This window comes from Danio rerio, chromosome 25 (assembly GCF_049306965.1).
Source record: "Danio rerio strain Tuebingen ecotype United States chromosome 25, GRCz12tu, whole genome shotgun sequence".
Taxonomy (NCBI): domain Eukaryota; kingdom Metazoa; phylum Chordata; class Actinopteri; order Cypriniformes; family Danionidae; genus Danio; species Danio rerio.
Window position 1 is genome coordinate 31,264,290 of NC_133200.1, and position 21,131 is coordinate 31,285,420.

The 21,131-nt window shown below is 36.4% G+C and overlaps 1 protein-coding gene across 5 annotated transcripts in view; it reads left to right on the plus strand.

Annotated features, from left to right (window-relative positions):
• Positions 1 to 19,555, plus strand: part of amn1 (antagonist of mitotic exit network 1 homolog (S. cerevisiae)) — a 41,011-nt gene extending 21,456 nt beyond the window's left edge. The window contains exons 3-10 of one of the 5 annotated variants that reach the window (XM_073942314.1): positions 33 to 95; positions 8,329 to 9,772; positions 9,861 to 9,990; positions 10,070 to 10,199; positions 13,715 to 13,932; positions 15,107 to 15,163; positions 18,998 to 19,109; positions 19,205 to 19,555. In XM_073942314.1, the coding sequence (XP_073798415.1) occupies positions 9,744 to 9,772; positions 9,861 to 9,990; positions 10,070 to 10,199; positions 13,715 to 13,932; positions 15,107 to 15,163; positions 18,998 to 19,109; positions 19,205 to 19,278 (750 nt within the window). In that variant the 5' untranslated portion in view covers positions 33 to 95; positions 8,329 to 9,743 and the 3' untranslated portion in view covers positions 19,279 to 19,555. 5 annotated transcript variants of the gene reach the window in all.
• Positions 19,556 to 21,131: the final 1,576 nt, after the last annotated feature.

The following is a 21,131-nucleotide window of genomic DNA, read 5'->3' on the forward strand; positions in this document are numbered from 1 at the left end:
ACTGTTTTCAATTCTTGTTCCCTCATGTTTAGCGACATCAGTCCACGACGATGATGAAGCTAAAAGGATGAAAAGTGGAGGTTCAACAGCACAAGGTATTGTTCACAAGATTTGTGGTGTTTACTTGAACTGTAACCTTTATGTAGTGGATGATGAAGTTAAAAAAACAACACATCGCAGGAATTAATTCCCATGTCTGCTATTTCATGTAAAGCCTGGGACACAAAGCTGACATCAAAGAATTAGTGGCAACCAAAACTGACTCGGTCACCTCATGTTGGCTTCAACTGGTCCTGTCTGGACCAAAAAGATGCGTGTAAATGTATTAAATCACTAACGGCCAACTGAAACGAGCATGAGCAATGTATCTTTCCATGCCTGCAGTGGTCTGCATTGTCATTTCAAAAAGCGAAATCAGAACTAGTGCTGGACACATACAAACTGTAGTGGAGTGGGTATTATTTCCACAGTACGTCTCTCACTACAGAGGGATTCACTTGTGCAAAGATTTTAGAAATGCTAAAAAGCAACATTGTTTGCACTTCCTTTTGATTTGCATCATTTGACTGACTTGGTTCTTTCAGTGAGACCGTGATCTCTCATAGCAGGCTGATGCCGATTTTACATAGAGGCTGCATCTGAAATCGCCTACTACTCAGTAGGTGCTGTATTTGAATTTGAATTTACTACTCGACCGTTAGAAAAATATGTTCTATGTAGTATGAATGGAACTCTTGATATACTACATAAGCCATTTTGTCATGATCACGTGACCTACCCATGCCAGCTGTGTCGCTTTACTCCCATTCATGAATTTTCTTGCAGTGCATTGTAGTGCTGCGTTCACACCAGACGTGGAACGCACGTCTTTTGTGAGTGATTTTCATGTAAAGTCAATGCAAACCGAAGCGAATTGCGCAAATGGTGCGGTTCGAATTGAGCGTTTTGCATGTTTGACGCGCGTTTCATGCGAATTGCTTAAGTTCAAAAAATCTGAACTTTAGCGGACATTCGCGCCGCATTAACCAATCAGTAGCTTGCTCTTGTGGGGGCGTGATTGTGACATCCACCTGTTGTTGGAGTCCCGGGGGAAATCCTCCAGCCGACACTGACAAACAGTTAATTAAACTGGGCTCGCTCAGTCAGAAGCACCGCTGAAACCCTCCGTCATTCAGGTTAAGTTTCTGGAGGGGTTTATGTGCTCACAGAGCTGCATGCACCTCTGAAAAAATCTAGTGGACTCAGACACGGCCCTAAACGTACCGACGCTGTTTTTCAGTCTTCATAAATCACATAAACACTGTAAATTTCTCAATAAAATTCATGTTAGCCATTTAGCTATAAAGCTAGAGTCACCGGGTAGACAGAAGCCCTGCCCATCACGCGAGTCTGCGTCTGTTCTGAAGTGAATTTGACACGTAAATGAAGCGGGGTTTGACGCGCGAATGAAGCGAGTAAACTAAAATGTTCACGCGGCTATTTACGCGCGAATAGCTCGTTGCCGGAAGTAGTTGGTCATCTGGGTACTTGTTGCATACTGTTTTTTTGAATTCAGTAGCTGTCTTATTTCAGAGGCTGCATCCTCCGAGGGATGCATTTGAAGGATGCTTTGTCATTGCAGCGCAACAAAGGCTATCTCATTTCAAAATAATTTGATGGCTCTTTCAAATACATGCTTCGTTTCCCAGGTAATTAAGGATACAATCGCTGGATCCTCCGTGACCTCGAACATCCTAAGATTCATTGAGCACTGATAATGGGAGGACATTTTAAAACGCAAACCCCAGATTAAATGTATAAATTAGGTTTTATTTTACTTGGATATCTAAACCTGTTTAAAAACAAAGTGTATGAAATTTCGTACTGAAGAGTGATTTTATAGACAGTTTGCATTTTTATGTGTAAATGTATGGATCAAAGCAACTATAATTTTTAGTTTTGTAAACCTTGCTTTGCCTTCAGATTGCTTAAAATAAGTTTTAAAATCTCTTGGTCATTACATATTTTATAACCGCTTCTTAACGACAGCTGTTACAATTGCTAGGTGACGAGATCTTTCTTCTGTAGGCTAGAATGTCTCATTTCAAAATGGTCGGTTCAGCTTGTGTGGACTTGGAAGGACTTAACTTTGAAGTCTGCATCCTTCGGAGGATGCAGCCTCTAAAATGAGACCCAGCTTATGAATTTGGACATATTATGGCTCGTTTCCAATGACTGGTATGGTACGGTTCGGGTCGGTAGGGGTCACCTTTATCAGGCTTGCGTTTCCACTAGCAAGGGTACCCTTTTGGTGGGCGTGGTGTATGACAAAGTTTCAGTCGAGGTCATTTTCGCTCAAATGTCTACAATAAAGCTGCACAGGTCGTTCACATATCATATGAAAAGCACTTCTCACAAAACAGACGCTTTACACACATAAACACTTCTGTATAAATCTTTAATACTAACTATTCTATTAACAGGATTTGTTTATAACTGCAGATCAATGACGGTGCGAAATGGCCTACTGTAACGTCTGTAATTATATTAAATAATAAATAAATGAACATATATTAACACATACAGACCCTTACAGTCTCCGATATGTTACCAACTACAGAAGAACTACTCAAAGCAGACATTTCGTTATTAATTAGGTTCAAAACAACACAAAGTATAGCCTACAGTCAGTGAAAACCTCTCATCTGTGTCTAATCTTCAGCAGCACATGAAGCCTCTGTTAGAGAGTCATTCCATCATTCCCAGTTCATATTAGTCCAAAAGGTGATAATAAAGATTAAAACAAGGCAGTTTGTTCACGTTTGCTGAAGAAATAACGTGTTCCTTGGCTTCGCCTTTTTTTTTCCGCGCTCCACTCTCGCGTTTGTCCTTTTTTTTCTGAATGTGTCACTCTCGTTTGTCAGCTTCTCACAGCATCGGGTTTCCAAAGGCTTGTCAATAATCAAGTGCATGTTATTATCATCGGCTCAAGAAGTTTGGTTTTTTAGATAGAGATGCGCGGCGAGAGCAAAGAAGAAAGCGAAACCACTGGGGCTTCAGACTGGCTCGTAAAAAAACTACGCGGCACAGGGTAAATCCGCTCTTCTCCATGGCTTTGTGGCTATTTATCATGACGACGACAGGTTTTTTTTTGCAGGATCGACCATGGCTGCATATGCATATATAATTCCGCTGTAATCTCTCGCTGTGTATTTCAAACATGGCGGGTCCTTTGTTTACATTCTGGCTTGTTGAGTCTACGAATAACGTATCTCTGTAAACCAATAGCGTTCAGCTGCGCGTGTAGCTCCACCTTTTGGGACCCTTTCTGCAGTTTGGGACCCTTTCGAAAGGGTCCCGAGAAAGTGGTACGGTACGGTTTGGTTCTGGTGCGTCTTTTGACAGTGGAAATGGATATAAAAGTGTACCGAACCGTAGTGTACCACTCAGTGGAAACGGGCCATTACTCTGCTCGCATACTGTTTTTAGCATACTATATTTAGCGATTTCAGACGAAGCACACTCCCTCTGATATTAGCACCATGACAGGCGATGTATGAAACGCAGAAAACAAACTAGCTTGACAGATTCTCAATGGCTGACCATTGGCTTGGTGTGTCCCAGCCTTAAAGGGTTAGTTAACCAAATGCCTTTGTCCTGAGGGAAAATCGACCTCCTGACATGGGGCAACAGGTCGTCAAACTGGGACCGGCTCAGTTCAAAGTACCGCTGTAAGCATCCGTCATTTAGGCACAGCTTCTGGTGTGTTGTTACAGAGCTGGGTGTACCTTGAAAGGATCTAACTGACCCAGACACCGCTCTGATCAGCTGTTTTTCTCGGTTTAACATCTCATTCGAAAGACTGCACTTACTGAGCAGTATAGAGTCCCCATCCATATACTAGGGTGTTAGGACCCAACTGCAGTTTTTCAGCAAAACCTATGTTGGAATATCAAGCCAATTCCATGCGTGGTTAATAAAAAAAAGGTCTGTAGAGTGTTTTCTTCAATGTCAAAAATATTAGTAATTTATTACATACAAATGAATAATTTGATGACAGAGCTCTGGGTTGCGTTACCCCAATGCAATACAAGAATTACATTCAAGAGGTTCGCAACTAACATACATTTCCTGACTCCCAGCATATATACACAACTGATATTAACAGGTGGAGTTTAATGAAATTTGTCATTTGTCAGTCATTGTTTAGTCCTCCATTGGCCGCACCTTAGACATACTTCCACTTTTTCTACGAATTCTCTGCACAACAAAAAAAGCATACAACTTTCTGTGCTCTGTGTTCAGTTTTAACACCTCTCTTCAGACAGGAAGTTTCTGCAGAGCTGAATTTAATTTTGGACCCACATCTATCTACTTCTGCAAAAATGCTAATTAGTATGCACAGCACTCACAAACAACAGTAGAAGTTCAGTTAATATATGACCCTTACATGACCAATACAAATAATTTTTGATTAAAAGAAAAAGAGACAAAAATAATATTGAAAAAAGATTCCTATTTTCCAACACCTAGCTTTTCTATGTGGTCTGCCATCCAGGTACTGACCTAGCGCAATCCTACTTAGCTTCAGTGGGTGACCATGTGAGAGTTGCATAGAGCTAGCTGCCGGTCAATCTAAAATTGTGTATGAAAGCATTGTTGATGCACTAAGATATCGAACTTAACTTAATCAATGACATGATTGTAACTGCACCGTAAGGCCAGTGTAGGTTTATACAAGAAATGTAATTGTTCGATATTTCCTTAGTGTTTACATATTCATATTTTCAAATTTAAGTTTTATTTTCCTGTTATTGGGATGTCTCATATATACGAGACGTTACTGGAGAAATGATGATGATAATAATAATAATAATAATAATAATAATAATATCTCTCCACATAAAAAGTGTGTTGTACAGTGGATTTTTTTGATCATAGAAAGTCAAATTTTGTTTACTATATTTATTGGGTTAAAAATAATGCTAATTATTCAAATAAGATCATGTCCTTTTTCATAAATACCTTTATAAAAACCTTTATCGTTAAAGAAATCGTTACCGTGAAATAAACTTTCTCATAACGTGACATTAACATTTTGGTCATACTGCCCATCCCTAGTCCCAACTTGTTCAAATATCTTCAAAACAGACCCTATGCCATCAGTGGTTCATGAACACGTGGCCTAAATTGACAAGGAGAAGAAACTGTTGAATAAAATCACCGTGTTTGTTTTATGAACTTATATTCTCATTGCTTAATAATATCCTGTTTTATATAATAGTCTTGTTGGGGGGCTGAGAAAATTTACTGAATATAATTTGTAGAAGTAGTGATGCTCCGATTGATCGGCCGATATTGGCTAAAAATAGCTTGATCGGCTAACCCCAAAAGTGCCGATCAAAGAAGCCGATAATTTGACGTAAATTATTCGCACTGCTTTTTCACAGGTAAACAACAGCAGAGCGGAGCTTACCAGTTGCAACACGAGTCTTTTTTTAAGTGTCCAATAAAGACATAAAGTTAGCCGTTTGCAATGTATGTCGTGATAAAACCCCTTTTAGAGTAACCTAATAAAAATGTTTTGTCGGACACTGCACAGTAGTCTACACTATAATTAATATTATAATTTATTATTTTCATTCTTAATAAAACTAAACAATTGATAAAACGCAAAACCCTTTTTAATGTTTGCTTTCATTTTGACATTGCTAACAGTTGTAATAAGAAACATCCCATTATGCAGCAGCAGTGTCAAGTTGGGACACTTAATCCCTGATTATTAGCCTGCCAAGTCAAGTTTACAGTGTCATTAATGCAATGGGTATAGTGCATGAGTAAAGGGGATTTGCCGCATCAACCTCGCTGCATGTAGGCTAAATAATGTTTAAAAATATGCAATACAAAACTTTAAACATTTATGCTTTTTTAAATAAAACAAAAAGAAATAAGAAAAATATAATTTATACCACTGGTCTGGTGCTGATACTTTATTGTTTGTAGCGAGAAGAAAGAAAAAAAAAAACGGATGAAAACCTGGCCGGGGAGACTGCATGGATTATCTGTTTTTCAGAAAAGATCGTAGACACGACATTGTGAAGGCGTTTATTATACAAAGCAGTTCATGTTTATGATTATTAATATTAACTAATATTAATTGCATATTAATAACTCTTCTCTCTCTAGACTTTGTTTTAGGGCTTGTTCTTGTCGGCACAATATAGCCTAGGCTTATTGCATGTGATTTATTTATCCTTTTCGCAAGTTATTTTTCAATTTTTTATTATTTTTTTTAAGTGGAGAGAATATTATTCACTGGCAAATATGTTCCTCCCGTACCACCAAGAAATAAAGTATAGCCTACCTTAGTTAAATTACCCTTTATGTAAAAATTAAGAAATAACTTATAACTTAATTAAATATTAATTAATAAAACATCCGTATAAACGTGCAGGTTTATTTTTTTACTTTCTTTAATAAAACAACACAATACTGATAAATATTGTAGTTAAATATTAAATAACTTGAACTGATTGAAATCGTATAATAATGATTAAATGTTACATTTTTGAGAACTTAACAAATAGCCTAAATGGCTCTTTACTAATCAGTAATAGTATAAATAGTAATTATTATAAGAAGTACAAAAATATTAGCCTGCTAGTGACAATATAAGTCAAATGTTTAAAAAAACAGCGTAGGTTCTCTCCACCTTGTTTTCTGTTTATATTTAAAATTCTTTGCCAGAAAAACTAACATGGTGACTTTGTCCGGTTTAAGTGAAGACCTAATTGGGATTATAATGTTTCCAGCAATACACGTTCAGACGGTGTGCTTGTAGCGCAAATGCGCAGATCCTGTTTCTTGCTTCTGTTCCGCCTCCCGCATTTCTCGGAAAGCACAACACTTCTACACTGCGGAGCGGCGCATTCTTAACTACCAAATATGTTGCTCCATTTCTCATCAATGTCTTCCATTTTATCACTTTCTCTTTTGTACCTGGCCATTTCTGGAAATGCCTCTGCGATATCTGACTGAATAGCTGGGTGCTTGCGTTTAGAAGTTGATTATAGCCTACGTGACTTTTTTTTTTTCCCTCGCCGCCATCAATCGCCACTAGGTTGCATGGTTCGGGACCCGTGGAGCTGCGCATCAATGGATTTTCTCTTCAGTGTTTGGATTCTCAGCAGTCAATATTAAACCACACTAACACTTAAAAAAACCTACAAAAAGCTTATGATATAATAATTGGTTTACCTTTCTCAGTCGGCACGAATCCAAAATATTCTCAGATGTAAATCGCGGCTAATGTTATATTCTAACAAATGTAGTCTAATAGCCTACTTGGCAACATAACAGTAATTTGTGTTTTAAAGTGTGTGACGTCATGTACTACTGTAGTACTGTACTGCAGTAGTCAACTTTCATGTAGTTTATGATCGCCGCCGCCATCTGCAACCTGGTCTATTGTACAGTTCCTAACAACCATGCTACTGAATACACCCCCCTCTTCCCCCGTTTGTCAACTTTGTTCCTCTGATCTCAGATCCCCGGTCTCCTAGAACTTCAGAGACAAATGTTGGCAGGTATAATCTCGAGCAGGGGTGCCCAAACTCAGTCCTGAAGGGCTGGAATCCTGCAGATTTTACCTCCAACTTGCCTCAACACACTTGCACGGATGTTTCTAGAAAGCCTGGTAAGAGCTTGTAGCTAGCCCAGTTGTCTGATTGCAGTTGGAACTAAACTTTGCAGTAGACCGACCCTCCAGGATTGAGACCCTCCTGGTCTAGATCTGTGTTTCTCAACCATGTTCCTGAAGGACCACCAACACTGCATGTTTTGGATGTCTCATTTGTCAGACCCATTACAGGTCATTCAGTCTCTGCTAACGAACTGATGATCTGAATCAGGTGTGTTTGGTTAGGGAGACATGGAAAATGTGCAGAGCTGGTGGTCCTACAGGAACATGGTTGAGAAACACCGCTTTTGACCACGCCTGCCAACATTTGTCTCCAAAATTCTGGGTTCCAAGCAACAGAGTTGATGAACAGTGGGAGAGGGGGGTGTATTCAGTAGTATGGTTGTTGGTAACTGTACAATAGACTGGGGTGCAGACAGCGATGGCCATGGACCATTGTTGTCTGTGTAGGACGAGTGCTCTCAGATTTAATCTAAAATAACAATTTGTGTTCGGTTTGGAACGACATAAGGGAGAGTATTTAAAGACAGAAAATATTTTTTGTAAACTAACACTTTAACATTGTAGGAGGGAGTTTAACTTCTCTTTAGGAATATTAATAAATATTTAATTATTGTAATGTTACCCTAAATCTGCTTGTATGTCTACAGGTGTGTGGAGTTTCAGCCCCTTGAAGAAAAAGCGCACACAGTCCAACCAGGCCACAGATGTCATCGGTCCGTGTAGCCTCTTTCAAGAATTCAAGAAGAAATATCAGGAAAAAAGGGAAATCACCTTCAAGCAGACTTGAATTGCAAAGAAAGACCCTTTTCCCCCCGATTAAAATTGAAACAAATGGACTTTTGTCATGTTTTTTTACTTCCTGTAAAAACAAGATACCTCAAATGAAATGTTGACACATTTTTAACTGTTTACATGAACATGAAGATTGTGATACATTTTTATATGCATTATTTGCACGATGGTCATCCAGTTCAGCGGCTGCTAATAGCAAAGTTCTCCAGTATTTGTGAGACTGCCAATTCTGAAAACTTGCTGTCATGTAGGGCCTTTTATTTTGTATGTTATGATGTTTGTGATTCTGTTGGTGTGTAAAAATGTGAGTATTTTTGTAGTTTTGTAAAAGTATGTTGTTTTTCTTTTTAATAATAAAACACTTTGTAATACCTGTAGTTTTACTGTTTGTAATTGCTCCTGTTTTTTTAAAGCCTGCCAAAACATGATACATGTAAAATGAAACATTGAAGAAATGGCTATATTCACTGACAATGCTGTGAACAAGAAAACTCATTTGTATGTATTTTTAGGGTTGATGTGTAGGCTAAGTCTTAAGAAAAGGAAAAGGGGGTTTCAAGCACAGCATGTTAGCATGTGTATTATTTATTTTCTGAGTGAATACTAATAACATCACACGTTTTTACCATGATTTACAATGGACATCTACTAAAATGTTAGTGATGATGGATCAATCTATATAGCATAAAATCTTGTCACGTGTCTTTAATGCAAGATTAGCATGATGATATTACAAAGATTTACAGAAATACTGTTAATTGAGTCTTAAATAGTTATACACTGTATAGTCTAGTTCATTTTTCAGCGAAATGATTTATTAATTCAACATATAATACCCTACCCTAATACCTGATTTATTAATCTTCATATAGACTAACGTTACTGAGTTGAGAGGTCACAGAAAGTCTATCTTTAATTTTGCATACATATCTGGTATAGTGAATAACTTAATTTCAATCATATTTTGACCATTTATATTCACAAATGATATTTGAAACAATTCAGCATTTATTTACATTTAATACGCGTTAATTGTTTATATAAAAAAAAAACCTTTGTGCATTTGTTTATCTTTTACAGCTATGTTTGTCGCGTGTGAATGACGTAATTCGCGCCCCGCCTACCAGAAAACCAAAACAATGTGGCAGAGAACATGGAATGTGGAAAGCTGATGCTGTCCTCCTCGAATTAATAAAATAAAAATGCACGGACATTGCTTGTGAATCATATATAGGTGTATAACTTAACTAGCGTTGGAAGGGACCAAACCATGGCTACCATAGATTCCCTAATGAGCTTGTAAGTAACAAAATAAACAGCTAACGTTAGGCTATAGATTAAACTAACGTTAATGCTGTTAATTCTTTATATCCAAATCAATGTACAGGTGTGCTTTTAGCGTTGCTCAGCGTGCTGAGAAATATGAAGACATCAGAATGTTGCCTGCTTCCGTTAAAGACCGATTATTGCGCATTATGACGTCTTACGGCACAGTCACCGACTCCAACATCAGCCAGGTGAGAAATATTTATATTAATAATACATTATACAGTCCACATCATTTGTGTTCTCACGGGTGTATGGTTTGTGTTTCAGCTCGTACACAGTGGAACTCACACACTGGATCTGCAAAACTGCAAAATTTCAGATTCTGCCCTCAAACAAATCAACAGTTTACATTTGAGGACGATTCTGCTCAGAGGATGTGCAGAAATCACATCTGAAGGTTTTTTACTCCCTCAATATATGTTTTTATTTCTAATGTAATTAGTAACAGCTAATATTTTTGTTCACAAAATAAAATATACATTCACCGGCCACTTTACTAGTACTAGTTTTAGTTTTGGTTATACATGATAGCATCAAGCAGTTGCTGTGGATTTGTCAGCTGCACATCCATGATGCAAATCCCCCGTTCCACTACATCCCAAAGATGCTCTGTTGGATTGAGAACTGGTGACTGTGGAGGCCATTTGAGTACAGTGAACTCATTGTCATGTTCAAGAAACCAGTCTGAGATGATTCATCTTTATGATATGGTGCGTTATCCTGCTGGAAGTAGCCATTAGAAGATGGGTAAACTGTGGTCATAAAGGGATGGACATGGTCAGCAACACAACTCAGATTGGCCGTTTCGTTGACATGATGCTCAATTGGTACTAATGGGCCCAGAGTGTGCCAAAAAAATATTCCCCACACCATTACACCACCATCACAAGCCTGAACCATTGATACAAGATGGATCCATTCAAATGTTGCAGCAGAAATCAAGATTCATCAGACCAGGCAACGTTTTTCAAATCTTCCATGTCCAATTTTAGGGAGCCCGTATGAGTTGTAGTTTCTTGTTCTTAGCTGACAGGAGTGGCACCCAGTGTGGTCTTCTACTGCTGTAGCCTATCCGCCTCAAGGTTCGACATGTTGTGTGTTCAGAGATGCTCTTCTGCACACCTCTGTTGTAACGAGTGGTTATTTGAGTTACTGTTGCCTTTCTATCAGCTCAAACCAGTCTAGCCTTTCTCCTTTGACCTCTGGCATCAACAAGGCATTTGCACCCACAGAACTGCCACTCACTAGATAGTCTCTCTATTTTGGACCTTTCTCTGTAAACCCTAGAGATGGTTGTGCGTGAAAATCCCAGTAGATCAGCAGTTTCAAAGTCACTTAAATCACCTTTCTTTCCCATTCTGATGCTCTGTTTAAACTGCAGCAGATCGTCTTGACCACGTCTACATGCCTAAATCCATTGAGTTGCTGCCATGTGTGATTTGCTGATTAGACATTTGCGAAAACGAGCAGTTAGATAGGTGTACCTAATAAAGTGGCCGGTGAGTGTATTTTTTTTTTAACTGATGTCTTATAAAATACAACATAAATACTAGATTAAAATCTTTACAATACTTGAGTGCTTTTTATTTTGTATTTCGATCAAATGACTAAAACAAATAAATTAAAGCTACAATAAATAACAATAAATAACTATAACGGTAAATTAATAGTAATAAATAAGACATTTTATGCATGTTTCTTTGTGTTGAACACTGGAACAAACCAATGAATCAGTAATCAATAAATTAGACATTTCAAAATTGGTATTTATGATAAAAAACAATCTGCTTTTAAAGAGTTTCTGTTAAAGCTAAAAATAGCACAGTTACAATTATTAAATCCATTCAGTCGATCTCTGGGTCTGGTGGGAGCACTTTTAGCTTAGCATAGATCCTTGAATCAGATTAGACCATTAGCATCATGCTCAAAGGTTTCAAAAAAAGAGTTTTGATAATTATTGTGGTTGAGAAAGCCACCGTTCTGATATTCTGCATAAACCTCTTCTTCCGCCTTCTGAGCCTTTCAAGCTACACACTTCAAACTTTTGTCAGACCTTCAAACTGGTCTGACTCGGGTTGCTATATCTTTTCTAACTGATTCGACTTTCAGTTTTCCAAAAAACAACCCAGAAAATTCCCAAAAGTCCCATTAGCTTAACATTGGGTCAAACTTTGTGAGCTCATAATTCTCCATCAGACTGTCCTGCAAACTTAAGAATGGCCTCATCTAACTCAGACTAGCCAGCAGCCAACCATTGAATACCTTTAAAATTCCTAACCACTCCCTAGCAACCAATTTCAGCACCCTAGCAACTGTACCATAGACTTCAATTGTAAAAGACTGTCATTCACTTAACATCGAGTCAACCTTTGTGAGCTCATAACTCTGCATCAGACTGTCATACAGACTAGAGTCTTGCCTCATTCAGCTCAGTCTAGCCAGCAGGCAATCACTGATGAATTTTAAACTTACTAGCCACTCCCTAGCAACCAATTTCAGCGCCCTAGCAAGAGTCCCACAGACTGTGACTAACTATTCTGACACATTCTAAAAGTTTTAACATCCTATTGATGTGCTAATCTGGCTAGAAACATGCTAGCAACAAGCTAGTGACATGATAGTCATGCTAGCACATGCTTACAACATGCTAATTCCTGTTAGAAACAAGCTGATTCATGTTAGAATCATGCTAGGAACACGCTAAAATCCTCCTAATCCATGCTAGAATCGTGTTAACAACATGCTAATTCATGCAAGAAACATGCCAGTAACATGCCAACTCATGCTAGAATGATACTAACAACATGCTAATTCATGCTAGAATCATGCTAATTCGTGTTAGAATCATGCTAATCCGTGTTGGAATCATGCTAATCCATGCTATAATCATGCTAACAAAATGCTAATTCATGCTAGAATCATGCTAACAACATGCTAATCCATGCTAGAATCATGCTAACAACATGCTAATCCATTCTAGTAACATGCTAGTTCATGCTAGAATCATGCTAGCAACTTGCTAATTTATGATAGAATCATGCTAACAACATGCTAGTTCATGCCAGAATCATGCTAACAACATGCTAATCCATAATAGAATCATGCTAGAAACATGCTAAAACATTTTAATTCATGCTAGAAACATGCTAATTCATGTTGGAATCATGCGAACAACCTATTTATTCATTCTAGAATCATGCTAACAGCGTGCTTAGTTATAATAGAATCATGTTAACAACATGCTAATTTGTGTTAGAAACATGTTTATTCATGCTAGAATCATGCTAAGTCATGGAATTATCATGCTATTTCAAACCTCAGACACAGGGATCAACTTTAAAGCTTTTTACTGGCTTGCTTCACTTTCTACATTGGTTGCATTGTTTTCTGCAGGGATGTTAAACATTCTTTTAGCCGACTTGATACCTTTTCAAACTAATTAAACTGCTTCCAACAGGCTTCCTCAAGCCACCATAAAGTTTGTGTTCAAACATTACTATCTAGTTTTTCTATTTAAAGCTTGACTCTTCTGTAGTTACATTGGGTACTAAGAACTATAGAAAATGAAAAGTTACTGTTTTCTAGGTTGATACGGCTGAGAACTGTACTCTCATTATGATTTAATGATCAAGGAACTTTGCTGCCATACCTTGAAAATAGACCCCAGCTAGGTAACAAAGCAACATCATTGCATAAGATGCTAATGGTCTAAACCCATTTTAATGAAGTATGCTATGCTAAGTTAAAAGTGCTCCTGCCAGTCCTGAAGATTGATTGAATGGATTAAAAATGGTAGAGAGGTTGTAAAATGAGCCTATTTCCAAAAAAGTGGAGTGTTCCTTTAAATTGAATCAATTGTTTTAGCTCAGTTTAAATTATTCAGAACGTTTCCTGTAATTCTGTTTCCACCAGGTCTAGAAGTGTTGGCACCCCGCTGCCCTTATCTTCAGGTGGTTGATCTCACGGGCTGCACGGCAGTGACAGATTCAGGGATTCAGGCTTTGGCTCGACACTGTAAATGTTTAGAAGTCATTTCTCTGCGTGGCTGCTCTGCTCTCAGTGATAAAGCCCTGCTGGAGCTTGGGGGAAACTGCAAGATGCTGCACAGCATTTACTTCTCCGGAACGGAGGTAATTTATCAGGCTTTCAGATTTTGAAAGTATATATATTTAAGATGCGATACAAAAACATTCCAGTGTTGGTTGGATGAATCTGTTTTTCTGTTTGTTTGACAAATTGTCACTTTATATATTGTACTAAAATTTGGCTAAATGGTGCCATAGCTCAGTGTTTCTCAACCGCGTTCCTGGAGGACCACCAGCTCTGCACATTTTCCGCGTCTACTTAACCAAACACACCTGATTTAGATCATCAGCTCATTAGCAGAGGACCTGTAATGGGTGTAACAGACAAAGGAGACTTACAAAACATGCAGTGTTGGTGGTCCTCCAAAAACGTGGTTGAGAAACACTGCCATAGCTGATACAGATAAAAAAAAAAAAATGCACCAAAGAATGAGTTAAATGACATAAAATTTTGTTAAATACAAAATTTCTTGAATAAAATATAGTATATATGATAAATAAGTAAATACAAAGCACTACTAATTTACATAACAAATTCAGATTAAAAGCTAAACCAGAAAGCTACAGTAATTTAAGTAAGGACTACTACATGACGGACCTCTGAATTATAGGGAGACCTAAGCTCATATGATGTGGGCATTATTTTCTAATAACTCACTAATCTGAAGTCAATATGAAGTCAGTTTATTCAATGTTTACCGCACCTAAAGACATGATTGGATTGACATTATAATGAGTAATTAAAGGGACAGTTCACCCAAAATGAAAATTCTGTCATCATTTACTGACCATCTTGTAAACATTATCCTTACTATTTTTTTCCTGCTATGAATGTTAATGTCTATCAGTATCAAACATTTTTCAAAATAACTTTTGTGTAATAAAGGTAGATACAAAACACTACTAGTTTACATAATTTACAAGAATTTGGAACCCCTTGATGGTGAGTAAACGCTGAGTACATTTACTTTTTTGGGTGCACTATGCATTAAAAAATAAAATTATTTCCTTTTCTTGGGGTGTGAACCTTTTAATAAAATAATTTTCATTTTTGGGAGAACCACCCTTTTTAAAAGCATTGACATTTTTGGGTGAACTAGCCCTTTAAGAGGAGAATATTATGGTTGTACACATTTGTACTGGAAGTGTTTTTTATTCATTATTCATTATTATTATATTTTTCCAAATACTTACTACTTTTTATCAACTCTATTTCAAGGTAACTGATCAGGGAGTCATTGGACTTGCAACTGGAGTTTGTTCATGTAGCCTGAAGGTATTTCATACAGTTTTGTTTCCATTAAAGGTACAGTAGGAGATCTTAAGCCCTGGTTAGAGTACATGAATTTGTCATGATTTTGAAGTGGATTTTATACTCTTTAAAGTGGGAAGTTAATCTATATATTCAAATTGTATTTGTATAATCTGCTTGTAGACGTGCATACCATTATAACAATTAAGGTGTTATGTAGAGTTAGAAAGGGGGAATGGCATGAGGAAACAACTAAGGGTAACAAAAAATGGATGAAAAGAGAGTGGTAAAAAGCCTGAGGTGTCTCAGGAAACAGATCTCAGAGGTGGAATTAGGGGTCAGGGGTTAAAATAGGAGGGATCTTGTGTGACATATGAAGAACAAAGGAAAAAACTGTTGTAAAAGAGTATTTAAGCAGGCCAGAACATCAGTGAGACAGGATTTTTCAGACAGAGATGCTACTGAGGGTCTCCTGAAAATTCTCCTTTGTTGTCGACAATAAAGTATACTCTTCTCATATTCATAACCTCCAGACTGAGTGTGACTCACTAAGAGAAAAACCAAAAAACCACCACAATTTCTGCTTAATGTCTTTGACGTAGAGTGTCATGGGGATTCATAAACGAGAAATGGGCGCTGTTTAAATCATTTCTTCTTGTGTAATGTGGCATAGTTCACGACAACTATGTGTGCGACGCTTCACAACACCATCGCAAATAAGCGAGAATGTTTCATTTTTCTTCATTCTTTACAATGAGTTGACTGGAGCACATCATGTCTCAGTTATATCCAATGGTGCTGCCGTGAATTAAGGTTTTTGGAAACACGTTCAAGTCTGCAAATATATTGTAAAAGCCTGTCCAGAGTTTTATAACTACTTTATTAAACTAATTAAATTGGAACTGACTGGCGAAATGGTTTTTGTCATTAACAGTAAAAAATATTTCACTTTCATTTTATTTAGGCTAGATTATTATTTTTTTAACAAACCAGTTTGTGCTTTGGCACCGAAGCACATAGCAGACGTCTTTTTAAGCAATTCACCTCTAATGTTATTCGTTATTCTTGTTTATCAAGTAGATAATGGACAGAAAAAAATACATTAAAATTGAGATACAAATTATACTAAACAAAATTGGTTTCAAAACATATAACATGAATATAAAGAAAGAAAAATGTATGAATTTTTTTTATTGGTTTGTGCCCATCCACTTCTCAACTGTGTGGGTGGATGATTTGTTTCACTCTGTGAATTTAATTAATGCTCCACTGTAATTGTTGTATCACTACGGAACCTCGGAAGGGACGTAGTGGAAGAGAAAAAAATTGGCTGGGTGAAAAAAAAAAATGGGTGAAAGAACAAAATGGGTGGGAGGAAAATATATATTTCTAAGTTTTTGCGTTCTCTCGCAAAGTTTTGCGTTCCCTCGCAAAGATGTTTTGCGTTCCCTCGCAAAGTTTTGCGTTATCTCGCAAAAATGTTTTGCGTTCCCTCGCAAAACTGTTTCTCCACAAACACTTCCTGTTCACTTCACTCACGTAAACCCTCCCGTTTTTGCTGAAATTCTCCCATATTTTACCATTCTACCCCACTTTCTTTACATTACTGTGCGCTGATCGTCGACTTTCACTTTGCAACCTCTGAACCAGTGAATGCATGTATAAGCGCTGACTGACAGACGCGCTCCATACAATAAACTGATCCCAGATCAGCGTCTGTACGCACCATTTAAAGGGACACTTCTGTTATCAAACAAGTGAGCAGCAATGAATCTTATGTTTTGTTTAGTTTGATAACAGAGGTGTCTCTGTAAGAATGCACAGATCTATAATGAAGGCAGTCCATTACTTTAGAAACTGTTTGTGCTCATTTAAGAGAAAATAAGCTGTTTAAAATAAAACATGCAGGACGGAGATGTTTCATATTATTAGTGTATTTGTCTGTTTAAACATACACCCGCTGTACAGACGCTGATCTGGGATCCGTTTATTGTATGGAGCGCGTCTGTCAGTCAGCGCTTATACATGCATTCACTGGTTCAGAGGTAGCATATGAAAGTCGACGATAGACGCACAGTAATGTAAAGAAAGTGGGGTAGAATGGTAAAATACGGGAGAATTTCGGCAAAAACGGGAGGGTTTACGTGAGTGCAGTGAACAGGAAGTGTTTGTGGAGAAACAGTTTTGCGAGATAACGCAAAACATCTTTGCGAGGGAACACAAAACATCTTTGCGAGATAACGCAAAACATCTTTGCGAGGGAACGCAAAACATCTTTGCGAGGGAACGCAAAACATCTTTGCGAGGGAACACAAAACATCTTTGCGAGATAACGCAAAACATCTTTGCGAGGGAACGCAAAACATCTTTGCGAGGGAACGCAAAACATCTTTGCGAGATAACGCAAAACATCTTTGCGAGATAACGCAAAACATCTTTGCGAGATAACGCAAAACATCTTTGCGAGATAACGCAAAACATCTTTGCGAGGGAACACAAAACATCTTTGCGAGATAACGCAAAACATCTTTGCGAGGGAACGCAAAACATCTTTGCGAGGGAACGCAAAACATCTTTGCGAGGGAACGCAAAACATCTTTGCGAGATAACGCAAAACATCTTTGCGAGGGAACGCAAAACATCTTTGCGAGGGAACGCAAAACATCTTTGCGAGGGAACGCAAAACATCTTTGCGATAGAAAGCAAAACATCTTTGCGAGATAACGCAAAACATCTTTGCGAGATAACGCAAAACATCTTTGCGAGGGAACGCAAAACATCTTTGCGAGATAACGCAAAACATCTTTGCGAGGGAACCCAAAACTTTGCGAGAGAACGCAAAAACTTAGAAATATATATTTTCCTCCCACCCATTTTTTTCTTTCACCCATTTTTTTTTTGTTTTTCACCCAGCCAATTTTTTTCTCCTCCACTATGTCCCTTCCGGGGTTCCGTATATCACAAACCTCTGTCATATATTTGCAATTTGTTTAATTATGTCATTATTTTAAAGAGTATGTCTTGAGCATCAGATTTTTCCCCCGTGCTGATGTGCTTTCATTTTCTCCTTCTCACTCACAGCAAGTTCAGCTGAGGGAGTGTTTAATAAGCAACCCTGGCAGGGAAATAAACATTTAGATTTCAAAGAAAATATCTTAATAATAAAAAGAAAATATACCTTTCATCCTTTCTATAACGTAATGAATGCCCTTAAATGATGTAGCCTGGTTGTCAGCAAGCGTCATTGAAAAAAGATTTAAAAAATTAAAATTCAGCTTACGTCCCACCCTGCACATCGACATCCAATGCCACGCATGAGCACACACTAGTCAACATCACTACAACACATCACATAACAATCAACAGAGAGAAACTTTATAGCACAGTTAGTAATTAAGATACTAAATTTTGATACAATAAACAAGTAAGCTGACCAAAGTTCTTCCAGAAAGAAAACTTTATTGAAGACTTTATTGAATAGTCCAGTTCCTCAGCATTCATGTTTACCCACCGGACTTCAAGTGACTTAACTCAAAGTATTGTCTGTGAGACTAGTTACAACAAGGGATATGACCCCCCCCATGCAGATTACCCAACTGCTTTGGTTGGGTCAGAATTCTTGAGTTGCTGTAGACCCTTTGGTTCACACCTTTTCAGATGCAGATACGTGTTTGCATATGAAACAAGCCATACAATCTATCAGTACCAAATGATTACATTCAATGCAAGTGCAAAGTATTTAAGGCCACTTGATATAAAGTGAAAGTGGTCATATTTTTGAATTAACTATTTATTATTATTATTATTGGCTATAACCAATTTTTAAACTATATTATAATGAACTATTTATTTTTATAGGAGTTACAAATGGTACGATGTCGCAATTTGACTGATCTAGCTGTGACTGCTGTTCTTACCAACTGCGCCAACATCAGAATTTTCAATTTCCATGGATGTCCCTTGATTACAGGTAGCAATGTGTTTCTTGACATCATAATGCAATGTATAGAGCTGTTCAAATATGTAATTTTTTCTGTCATGCTTTTTTTTTTTTTTTCTTTTTAGATAAATCAAGAGAGGCACTACAAAACCTTATCGGCCCCAACAAGATCCAACAAGTGTCTTGGACTGTGTACTAATGTCTTTCGCAGTGATTAACGGAGGTGAAGTACAGCACATTCACTTTAGTGTCATAAATGTATTGCACTTATTTAGTCATATAGACATAATCCAAATGCCAAATTTTACTATTTAAATCTTCAGTCTTTGAGGTGAAATGATTAAATCGATGCATTTTACAGCATTAGGCACTGGTGTTTGTATTGTAAATGTGAGTTTAATGCATTTAACATGTTGTAATTATGTAAGAATGTGTTTTTTCAACATTAATATATAATAATTATATGTATAAATTGACATTCTTTGTTCAAGAATGTTTCATGCATCAGGTATTTATGAAACGGAAGTGTATAACTTATGAAATGTATTAAATTTAAACCTAACTTTAACGCATGTTTAAAAATGTTTTTGCATAATAATACAGATTTATTATGTATTTAAGTAATTATTCATTAGCATTTAGCAATATTTTGAACTATATTTACAGTGTTGCAACAAAATACATGAGTTCTTAAATATGTTGAAAACAAGGTACATTGGTAAACATGTAAATGTATGTGAGAGTTTTAAAATGATAACAAGAAGTATATTATATATAATGTAAGAATGTTTTATTGGTACTTCATTTTCAAGTTTTTAACTAATATTTCATACAATAGTTACAGGTCTCAGCATATATAAGTACAACCCCCACAAATATCTCATTTAAATTAATATTTTTTGTAGGATGCTTAACAATATTATCTTTGTGCATATACATTAGTTTAGTCAGAACTGAAGCCACATCTGGAGCTATATATATATATATATATATATATATATATATATATATATATATATATATATATATATATATATATATATATATATATATTTTTTTTTTTTTTTTTTTTTACTACAAATCATCAAAATATAAATATATAAAAGTATAAAAATCAAAAAATATATATTATTTTGTTGAAATGTTGTAGTTTGGGATCTTTTTTTTTTTTTTTGCAATATTTTGCTTGAATTTAATTGTATTATCTTTTCATTTCTAAAAATGTTTGGTGACTAAAATATTATTTTATTAAATATATATGTTTAATACATCTGTTTTTGTTAAAATGCATTAATATATATAACCCATATTCACTGAGAAATGGATAAAAATATAAATTTTTTAAATTGAGTGTACTCGTATATGCCGAGTATGTATATAAACTATATAAAAAATATTACATTACAGTATTCTACCTCAGAATTTGTTCTTCAATGTAAAAATGCAGGTTTACACACAATTCCTTCATGTTATCCAACAATTATTTTTTTTACGAATTTAAGTGGATGGAACATAAACCAATTAAGTTGTCCCTCCAAAAACTCAAGAATTGGGTTATTTCAACTCATTATAAGTAGTTTTCAGAAGTATTATTTAAAGCAGTGGTTCTCAAGTTTTTTTTTCATCAAGTACCACCTCAGAAAAAATTGTCCCTCCAAGTACCACCATATGACCTGTAATAAAATACAGTCACGTAGTAGGCCTAAGCAGCTACTGCTCTGCACAGTTTAAAAACATGGCAGATTTATTACTATTATTAATCATATTTATTATTATCTGCCACTTTAAACCTTATAAATAGTTTGAACATTAACACTGCTGTGCTTATATGTAAAAAAAACAAAACAAAATGTGAACGTTTAAATTAAAATGTGCTTTTAAAAGTTCTTTAAAAATTATAAGCTACTGTTCTTAAAAAGTAAAACAAATCTCCTGTACTTTAATGTAAAGTGTTAACCTATAGCATCCTATTCATCAAAGCCTGGAAATGCTGCTTGGACCTCATAAATATAGGCTATATGTCATCATATTCATATATGAAACATTTTTGAT